The sequence below is a fragment of the Diaphorina citri genome, unplaced genomic scaffold (assembly GCF_000475195.1).
Source record: "Diaphorina citri unplaced genomic scaffold, Diaci psyllid genome assembly version 1.1 scaffold379, whole genome shotgun sequence".
Lineage (NCBI taxonomy): Eukaryota > Metazoa > Arthropoda > Insecta > Hemiptera > Psyllidae > Diaphorina > Diaphorina citri.
In genome coordinates this window covers 1-10,899 of record NW_007377814.1, presented here as the reverse complement: position 1 = coordinate 10,899, position 10,899 = coordinate 1, and the positions used below count along the sequence as shown (strand labels likewise).

The 10,899-nt window shown below is 39.8% G+C and overlaps 2 protein-coding genes across 2 annotated transcripts in view; both read left to right on the top strand.

The window, feature by feature from the left end:
• LOC103508240 (cilia- and flagella-associated protein 44-like) overlaps nucleotides 1–4,362 on the top strand; it is a 12,753-nt gene extending 8,391 nt beyond the window's left edge. Inside the window, exons 7-9 of the mRNA XM_026822875.1 lie at nucleotides 815–1,088; nucleotides 1,866–2,142; nucleotides 4,074–4,362. Coding sequence (XP_026678676.1) covers nucleotides 815–1,088; nucleotides 1,866–2,142; nucleotides 4,074–4,362 — 840 coding nt within the window. The remainder of the gene's footprint in view (nucleotides 1–814; nucleotides 1,089–1,865; nucleotides 2,143–4,073) is intronic.
• Nucleotides 4,363–5,873: 1,511 nt separating this feature from the next.
• Nucleotides 5,874–10,490, top strand: LOC103508239 (the record flags this gene model as incomplete). Its single annotated transcript, XM_008472771.1, has 5 exons — nucleotides 5,874–5,889; nucleotides 7,609–7,873; nucleotides 9,391–9,557; nucleotides 9,943–10,161; nucleotides 10,376–10,490. Coding segments are annotated over exons 2-5 (621 nt in total), but the record flags the coding sequence as incomplete, so codon positions are not given.
• Nucleotides 10,491–10,899: the final 409 nt, after the last annotated feature.

Sequence of the window (10,899 nt, the reverse complement as noted above, 5' to 3'; positions counted from 1 at the left end):
TTGTTTTTTTTTTTTTTTTTTTTTTTTTTTTTTTTTTTTTTTTTTTGAAATTTGATTCATTTGATAGATTGAACTTTGACAATGGAGGTCTAATCTTCCCGAAATCGAAGAGAGAAGGAAGATAGCATAGGAGAAACCCACTAGAACGATAAAACTCGCCCAGGGCGAGAGTCGAAGCTGCGGCCAATCTTTTACACCGCAGGTGTACTACCTTCGAAGCTAACCAGGCTTGGTGAGGTGAGGAAAAAGTGCGAAATTAATAAATTCTAAAAAAAAAAAAAAAAAAAAAAAAAAATCAGCATCAATCTTTTTTACGATAGCAATAAAAACGAATTTAACTACCATAAAACGTGTTTGATGATGGAAAATTACCATGAAAATATAATTCGGTTGGCAGCGAGTATGTAGATAGCTACTATAACCTACCTGAAGGGATCCTATGTATTGAAATGAGATACCCTTCTTGAGGCTATTTATTTACTTGACAACAGTAAATATACGTACGCTATACGTCGTACAGCTTAAAACACCGCTCAATTGGAGTAGAAAAGGCACTCTCAACTGTCTGAAATTCTAACCAGGTGCTGATTTATTTGGAAGAGATATATCCATACACCAACAGGGACTGCGCTGCAACCTTGAGGCCATTTACTATCAGGTAGACCTGAGAGGTTGCCTAAAAGACTTATTGCTGCCATAAACTAAAGGTAGACCTGACAGGCGCACCTGTTCACACTACCTGTCAGGCCTACTTGATAGTGAATGGCCGGTCTAACAAGCAACTGGGTAGTTATTTCCCATCATCCCATTACAGGGAAACAACGTCCTAGTTTCCTGCACCAATGGGTATTCCATGCAAATTCAAATCCCTCATCACATACCGAGCCGAAGTAAATTGTCTTCCTACAAGATCCCCAACCTGCACATCAAAGTGGCCCAGTTTAGGAGTGTGAAATCCAAAATCCTCAGGGATGAATACCTGAAGAAAGTGAAGGCTTTGAAGGAGGCTAAATTAAAGAGGAAAAGAAAAGAAGCAGAGGAAATGAAGAAGAACAATCCTGCTCTGGAGTTTGACGAGTATTATTTCTGTAAGTAGGTGGAAATGACATAGATCACTGAACTTTATCTACTAATCTTTTTCCAAGGGTGTTGAAAACACAATACCCTACCTCGGTGCAGTGGCCAAAACCTCGCTTAATAAACAGGAGGGCGTGAGTTCAGTTCCAGCCGTGGTGTAACTTTTGCTAAATTCAACATTGTTATTTAATTAAAATTTGAAATGTGCTTCAGAAGAGAGGACATCGTGAACTGGTCCCTTTTCAAGGGTGATGAGAACACAATACCCTACCTCGGTGCAGTGGCCAAAACCTCGCTTAATAAACAGGAGGGCGTGAGTTCAGTTTCAGCCGTGTTGTAACTTTTGCTAAATTGAACATTGTTATTTAATTAAAATTTGAAATGTGCTACAGAGGAGAGGACATCGTGAACTGGTCCATATCCAGGATTTGAGAAAGGGAGAGGCAAGAATCCGATCATGATCAAATTATATGACAATACTTTTGGTATATGTATTACTTTTTTAGGAGCAAAAAAAGTCCGCTGGGGGTTTCCTTTGGCCCTCTCCGTAAATATGGCCCTGATTTTGGAACACATAACTTCCAGAAGGAGAATTCGACTAAAGTTAGCAGTAGCATACCTCCGCCGGGGGTTTCCTTTGGCCCTCTCCGTAAATATGGCCCTGATTTTGGAACACATAACTTCCAGAAGGAGAATTCGACTAAAGTTATAGCAGTACGTAGCATACCTATAACTGGAGGTGTAAAAGAACTCTTCAGTCCTATTTGAGAAATTTCATTATTTTACAGACGATTCCCAAGAGGAAATGTACCTGAAAGACCTGCCCGAAGAGTACATCCCCCCAGACCCAAACCCCATCTTATTCACAATCCCCATGAAGCGAGCCACGGATCCACCGTCCACACCTGAGGACATAGTGTGGTTGTCTGTGGACGGGTATGATGCCGGATACCTCTATGGCATATCCATGGACAAGCCTGGAGAGGATGAGGAGGAGGAGAACGAGCCGGATATTATACCTCTACCTGGCATGGTGGATGTGGCCGCAACCTGTGCTCTAAAAGTGTGAGTGAACTGGCTTTCCCTTCTAACCTTAAATCAGAAGCTAGGGTGCAATAATCCTACATACTGGACTCCACACACGGGAATTTCGTCAGAAAACATTGAAAAAGCTAAACCTCACAAAGAGAGATTGCTTTTCTCAGGACTTGAGGTTTTGGCCACAGTTATCAAATTTAACAAATAGATTCGATAATTTATGTAGATCATCGGATCTCGAGAAATGTACCCGATGAGGAGGAGAATGAGCCGGATATTATACCTCTACCTGGCATGGTGGATGTGGCCGCAACCTGTGCTCTAAAAGTGTGAGTGAACTTTCCCTTCTAACATTAAATCAGAAGCTAGGGTGCAATAATCCTACATACTGGGTCCTGAAATCGAACAGAGCAGGTAGGGTAGGAAAAAGCCAGCTGTTCCGGGAAAAACTATATCTGTTTCGATAAAGATTGTCGCGGTCGGAATCAATATGAACGTCTAAAACATTCAAATCAGGGAATGCCACGGTCCCTCTTGCACTGGAACTTTATTGCTTCTCAGGACGTTAACTTGATTGGAACGGTAATTGCTTTATCGGAACTTCATTTCAAAGTGGTGAACACTTTGGCACACGTGTTCCATGTGTTTGCGTACAAACCACAAGGAGATTTTGCTAATTGAAAAAAAGTTCGAGGTTTCTTCCTACATTCTGGAATTGAGTGTGGGCTGTGGGGGAGCAGTGGTGGTACCTGATGGATTTCGGTTTACAATTATTATTAATGGGATATGTGTTGAACTCGTTTCTATAATGGATTTTAAAAAAGGAACCCCGCAAAAACACAAATGTGAAAAAAGGCCAAGTTACTATCCAAAAATGTCGGTCACGGTTCTCCAAATATGTCACCGGACATCTTAGTTCTAGCGGTAAGGAATAAGGGATCCTTGGAATAAAAGAGACTTAGCGTGGATTCCACCAATATTTTTTCAGTTCTTAGAAGGCCTGTTAAGCTAACAGCCTGTTAAGTTTCATTTGATTTGTATAGGCTTAACAAGGCTGTTAGGATATTAGGCTGTCACGGGCAAAAAAGTAGGTTGGTGAAACCTGTCATTAGTGCGTGGCTGCAACGGCGACCATGGCATTGGCTATGTTTTTCCTTCAGGTTTCAGGTTTAATCATTTATTTATTTGAGTAGAAAATTTATTCAGATCAGTTTTCAAATCTTATCTTGAGTATAACTTTTAAGAGTATACCTGCCGAGACCATCGACCATCGCAGAAAAATACTCAGCTAAATTTCTTGATTTTCTGCGAGGGCCGGTACTATGGTCGGAGCTATGAACAGTACTCCGTTGAGGACGTAGAAGCGTTCATGGAAATCATGCCTTGATCAAGTTTGGCTATGTTTTTCCTTCAGGTTTCAGGTTTAATCATTTATTTATTTGAGTAGAAAATTTATTCAGATCAGTTTTCAAATCTTATCTTAAGTATAACTTTTAAGAGTATAGTATAACTCACGTCCTTTCCCCTTACAAATGTGAGCCTAGGTATGAGACTGAGGTTGTTTTAAAAAGGAATTTTAATTGTGTTAAGCACAAATGCTTTCCCCGCAAAATACAATCCACTAAATTTTCTGACTTCACTTGGACTTAAACCACCAACCTCCAGATCCAAAGTCCATCGTGCTAACCACTACACCACTGAGGTTGTTTTAAACGCAAATTTGTCTTATGTTCTCAGGTTCTGAAGCCTCATACTGCCTCCGTAACTTGTCTGGCATCAAACCGAGAAGGAACCTACATCCTCAGTGGGAGTGAGGACAAAACCATCTTCATTTTCGCCGTCTGGTTCAAATTGAATCCCATTGTCTTCTTTCAGTCCCAACAGCAACCATCTGTACCTGGGATTCGGGAACGGGATCATTCGTCTGATTCAATTTGAATCCCATTGTCTTCTTTCAGTCCCAACAGCAACCATCTGTACCTGGGATTCGGGAACGGGATCATTCGTCTGGTTCAAATCGACCCGAACGCTCCTAACCACACCGGAACCTATCTCCAACTCTCCACGCATGACCATCAATATGGACGTATTAACAAGCTGTGCATGTCACCAGACCAGAGTCACCTGTATTCGTGTGGCGATGACAGCAACATATTCAGCTATCGAATCAATGATCCCGCTCGCCAGACTGTGGTGCCTCCATTGGAGTTTTCAAATGTCAAGGTAGGATATAGTCAGCTTAGTTAGTTTGGTTGGTAGCGCGTCTGCCTTGAAAGCGCTAGCCCGCGGGTTCGACTCCTACCCAGGACGGATTTTATCCTGAAAGGATAAGGTTCGTTCTCAGAACGGCTGGCTTTCTCCTATCTTGTCTTCGTCCTCTCGTCGATTTTGGGACAATAAGACCTTAGCAGTTACAGTTCCCTCTATAAAACCTCTTTTTTTTATTTGTTTTGTTGATCCCATCGGCCAGGCCAATCCATACGGCCAGAGTTGAAGGTGGGTTTCAGCTTTAAGAGCATGGTTGGTCCAAAGCTTGGTTTACATGCAGAAGTACCGGGTTCAATTCCCACTGTCCGGTGTACGTCGCTTCCACCAAACATTTTCAATAGAGGCTGGGTACTATAATCGAAAACATTTCAGCGCGGGTTAAGCTTTTGCGGTCAATGAAATCAGTGTAGGTATACGAGTAGTGTCTTTTCTTTTCCATTTGATGAGGGTACAGTCTGCGGATTGGGCATTGAATATTCTATGACACAGACGTCTGAAGTCCAAAGTAACACCGGTATCATGTCTACGAAAAAAAGGTGGCGAAGCACCATTTTTGTCTTTAAATGTCAAAGTAATTAGAATGTCGGACTCCAAATCATTCAAGTAAGGTCAGACAAACTTTTACTTGGACTGGATAAAGTTCAAAAGGGTTAGACAAAGTTAACAAGGTTAGATAAAGTGATGAGGATTTTCGTTTAGTTCTTCTCAAGGTAAGATGAATAATTAAGACCTTAGCATCCAAAGTTCTCAATCTGAATCTGAATAATTAAGAGATGAAGACCCAAAGTCAGAGGAAATAGAAGGTGAGTTTTTTTAGGAGCGTTCGGGTCGATTTGAACCAGACGAATGATCCCGTTCCCGAATCCCAGGTACAGATGGTTGCTGTTGGGACTGAAAGAAGACCATGGGATTCATAAATCTTGTCATCTAAACTTGATTATTTTCTTTCTTTCTTTCTTTCTGACTGACTGGCTGACTGACTGATTGACTGACTAACGGACTGGGCTCCTTCCGTGGAACTCAGCTACTTTTATAGGGCTATTCCACAGGTCTACAGGTGTAAGGTTGGTGGGATTTGCAGAACAATTGAATAGATGACTAGTGTTGTGTGGACTAGTACACAGGTATTCTCTAGTATTCTCTTTAGATCCCAGGCAGAGCAGGGTATTCAGATAATCACTCCTGAAGGAAGGCCATTTGGTTGGTGCATTGTCGTGCACAAAAAGCCCACTGTAGGGGTAAACAGCCCCAAAAGATGGGGTAAGCTTATACGAATCTACCTACACAACACATGTGGCCTTGATGTTTAGCGTAAAATTACTTCTCTACACTTACTATACTGAGCCAACCTCAGTGGTGCAGTGGTTAACGCGTGGACTTTGGATCTGGAGGTTTGTGGTTCGAGTCCAAGTCAAATCATAAACTTTCTCTTGGGTGTAATAATTGAAGAACGATATTTGTGACAAGCATTTGACTATGCTTACCCGCAACCTGTGCTCTAAAAGTGTGAGTGAACTGGCTTTCCCTTCTAACCTTAAATCAGAAGCTAGGGTGCAATAATCCTACATACTGTACTCCACACACAGGAATTTCGTCAGAAAACATTGAAAAAGCTAAACCTCACAAAGAGAGATTGCTTTTCTCAGGACTTGAGATTTTGGCCACAGTTATCAAATTTAACAAATAGATTCGATAATTTATATAGATCATCGGATCTCGAGAAATGTACCTACAGTTAAGGCCCTAATCTTGAAAAGGCTCGAAAAGAGTCCTCCTCGATCTTTCGGAATTTTGGTAAATTGCCAGCCCAAAAAGGAAAATACCTATGGGACTCAGACTCAGAACTTTACTTTGGACTAAGAAGAATTTTAATCAATTTTTTTGTCACACATACTCAAGAACCTGTTCTCCTCTCCTCTACTCTGTCACCACAAACGTGACCTTTTGAAATGTTCAAAGAGAATTTCTGCTTTTTTTTGCGCTAACACCAATTCTAGAATACTACCCACTGCATGTATTAATTTAAAAACATTTAATACATTTATTTTATTTCAAAGAAGTCTGCATCTGAAAACCATTCATAGAAATTAGAAATGCTAGAAAACATTCCCTTTTATTTCAAAGAAGTCTGCATCTGAAAACCATTCATAGAAATTAGAAATGCTAGAAAACATTCCCAGAACTAGTTTTGCTGTTTGCCGGTGCTTCGTGGATTCCGCCCCTGCTCGTGATTCCTCCATCTCTTTGATCCCGAAAATTAGGGCTGATTTATTTTTGTTAGTGGAGGCGCCATTTGTTACGTCAACAATGTCGACATGTGTTTCATTCAACCTACTTAATTACCTATATTGTTAGAGTTTTCGTGTTTTCCATACCTTTTTCCTTGTTGAGTGACAACAAAAGATGAAACGTACCTGAACGAATTATTTCAGTATAAATAGAAAGTGTGTGACCTACTTAGTTTTCGTGTTTTCCATACCTTTTTCCTTGTTGAGTGACAACCAAAGATGAAACGTACCTGCACGAATTATTTCAGTATAAATAGAAAGTGTGTGACCTACTTATTTATAACATTATTTTTGAAACTTACGTATGTTCAAATTTTTAATGACTCCCCTGAAAGAAAAGCTTTAGCTTGTAATTCACGCACCGCATTACCTACATAGATAATACCCATAACAAGCTACGCCTACCTAACACATTTATTTCACATTCACGTTAAAATGTAGGTTTATTCCCATGGACGTTCCTACTTTGCATTCCGAAGCAGAGATTAGTGTGATGGGAATATGATTATGGACCTTTTTAATGCCATTTATGAACAAATGCCTTTTACATTTTTTTTTGTTTTGTACGCAGTAAAAAAATGTCATGCTTTGGTTATGGGTACCTACTACGTACATTAATATCAGGTACATGAAATTTACCTACATACGAGTATGTATATTAGGTGTACACATAACCAACCCCAGTTGTGTAGAGATTAGCAAGGTGGACTTTAGGTCTATTCGAGTCCAAATCAAGTCATGAATTTTATTAATTTGTAATACCTTAGCGGGGAAATCATCTGTAAGCTGTAAGTAAAGAGAAACATTTAGGGCACGGAAGGAGCCCAGTCCGTTAGTCAGTCAATCAGTCAGTCAGCCAGTCAGTCAGAAAGAAAGAAAGAAAGAAAATAATCAAGTTTAGATGACAAGATTTATGAATCCCATGGTCTTCTTTCAGTCCCAACAGCAACCATCTGTACCTGGGATTCGGGAACGGGATCATTCGTCTGGTTCAAATCGACCCGAACGCTCCTAACCACACCGGAACCTATCTCCAACTCTCCACGCATGACCATCAATATGGACGTATTAACAAGCTGTGCATGTCACCAGACCAGAGTCACCTGTATTCGTGTGGCGATGACAGCAACATATTCAGCTATCGAATCAATGATCCCGCTCGCCAGACTGTGGTGCCTCCATTGGAGTTTTCAAATGTCAAGGTAGGATATAGTCAGCTTAGTTAGTTTGGTTGGTAGCGCGTCTGCCTTGAAAGCGCTAGCCCGCGGGTTCGACTCCTACCCAGGACGGATTTTATCCTGAAAGGATAAGGTTCGTTCTCAGAACGGCTGGCTTTCTCCTATCTTGTCTTCGTCCTCTCGTCGATTTTAGAAAACGTAAAAAAAATATCGGAAGAAATTTATTTCCCCCCCCCCGAAATTAATTGAAAGAAAGAAGTGAGGTAAAAGTTTTGACTCGGCGAACCGACGATTTTGAATTTAGTTCGACACTCTGCCCCCCACCCAACAACTATTAAATTTACTCTTGAACTGTGCGGTGCGCGGTGGTTCGGTTTCGGTGAAAGGAGAGCTACAGATAAAGATAATTTGCTGATAAGTTTTCCAGGCCCATTGAGGAATCGTGGGGGGGGCCTTTTCCGAGTGAGTTTTACAGATCACTGAACAACTAGGTCACGAGGTGTTCGTCTTTTAGTAAATAGTAAGTTTCTAGGTCATCTCTGGTTTTCATCATCGTCGCAAGGTTTTATTGTGTTCTCTACGACAAAAGAAAATTGAGGACAGAGAAAAACTGGAAGAGGTAAATATAGTATAGAGTATAGAGAAAAAGAGTTAATCCGGAGAAAGAACAGATGAAAAGGGAAATTAGACAAAAAGTCAGGGGAGAAAAGGAAGGGATTGAAAGAAAAGGAAATGAGAGAAAGAAAAAGGCTTTGAATAGGATAATAGGGAGCATAAGGTATTGTGGATTTTTTTATTTTTTATTGACTTTATTTCAAGTGGTAGATTTTCACGAAAGAGCTCTTCCCCCCAACAATATTCTTGAGCATTTAAGGCAAACCCGACATGACACAAGTAGTATATTATCTGTTGTGAAAGTTCCCTATCTTGGATGTAAGTTCGGTCTGTCCATGTTTATGAGAACTGTAGTTGTTTACTAATGTCGGGACATTCACCATTAGGTCATTTTCCTACGCGAGCCTTAATATTTTTCTACAATGGAACAACATTTCTTTTATGATTTATGACATACACAAGGTTAGATAAAGTGATGAGGATTTTCGTTTAGTTCTTCTCAAGGTAAGATGAATAATTAAGACCTTAGCATCCAAAGTTCTCAATTTGAATCTGAATAATTAAGAGATGAAGACCCAAAGTCAGAGGAAATAGAAGGTGAGCTTTTTGAAGGCAGTCATAGAAGTGAGTAAGGTAAGTTTTCTAAAGCACCCAGACTGTCGGACTGATCTTCCCAGTATGGTTAAACTTATCATGTATTGTAATAGAACTTATAGAGTCACTTTCGAGTCTTTAGACCTTGAATCCTCACACATTTCTAGTTTGGAAAAAATAATTTTTTTTTCTTTTTTTTTTTTCAATTTTAATTTTATGTTTAGCATGAATGCGTTTTCATTATTTCAAGATAATGTCTGGTATAGACTTGAAGCATGCCTCATGTTGCCTCAGTATAACAGAGCCTTAACTCTGGAATATCTTCTCCCCAGGTGAAAGATTTGGACGTGGAATTACCAGAGGATATCGAGAAAAGTCTGGAAGAGGAGAAGCAGAAGATTCGTTACGGTAACAGGATGGCGGAGGCTAACAGAGCTAAACAGAACTTGCGAAACGTTCTGGCTACACTGCAAAACCAGCTGGGTCTGATTTTGAGACGGTAAGTGTTGATATCAGGCGAAATATCAAAGGTTATCTCTTATGGAATGGGGTTTGAAATTTGGAAATGTCGAAAAATCACATACCAACTTACAAAAAGACCCTTTATCCGGGGATCAGTTACATATAGGAAAAAGCAGGTGGATAGTTCAATAAATTAATAAAGTTTCTTTATTAATTAGTGGCATTTATCCGGGGATCAGTTACATATAGGAAAAAGCAGGTGGATAGTTCAATAAATTAATAAAGTTTCTTTATTAATTAGTGGCATTAATGAAGTCATATTTGTTGAGATCCTCCAAAATATGTAGGATCTATATCCAAATTCACTCCCTTATGTTAAGTTAAGTTATAATATTATCATAAAATATTTTCACCTGCTCCAGCCTCAACGACATTCCTGAATCAATCCGACCTTCTGATGAAGATTTCGAGTTGGATCCAAGGATTACCGAGGCCACCATAAGAATGGCCAAGGAGCCTCTGGAGTTGATCAAAACCAAAATGCGTTACGACATAGAGAAAAGCAAATTCGGGTTCGAGAAACTCTACAACTACTTCCTACGCGATGTGGATTGCTTCTACAAATACGTGTTTGACACAAAGTACGTGGTAGAAAATTCATTTCAAGTTTATTTAGGGTAAGTGTACCATTTATTCGCCCACCTAAAAAACGTACCAAATTCATTTCAAGTTTTTTTTTTTTTTTTTCGAAAAAAAATTTTTCGAAAAAAAAAAAAAAAAAAAAAAAAAAAACAATAAATGGTATACCCATCCGTAAAAGCCGGAGCTTTTGCCACGGTTGGGAAAAATTCCCAGAGTAGGCCAGTCTCGGTTTGACTGTTTGACAGACCTAGAAGTCGGAAGCTATTTTCCGCCCCTCACCTTACTGCGCGGCGGTCTGATAGACCTAGCTCGGTCTGACAGTTGGAGCGTGAGTGGTCGATAAAGTGTATTATGGTAATACAGGAGAGCAAGCCTTTTGAGCGAATAGGCGCAGGTTCATATCCCATTCAAAGCATGAAGTTTTATCCGACTGAAAAGGCCTATTCCAGCGACGGTCCTTGAAATTTATTATAAGTAGTATGGATTAGATATTTATACCTATGTTGTTAGTATTCCGGTTGTTAGTATTAGTTGTACCTCTATCTTTACTGTTCTATTGATCCATGTACAAACATACCTACCTACTTCTTTTTCAATTTCTCTTATTTTTTACATATCCCTCCTCTTTCCTTCTTCTTTTCCTTTTTCCATTTCCTTTTCTTTCTCGTTCAGGTTTAGTTTTTTTCATTTTCTTGATATTTTCTCTTTTGCTACCGATTTTAAAATATTTTTTTTCC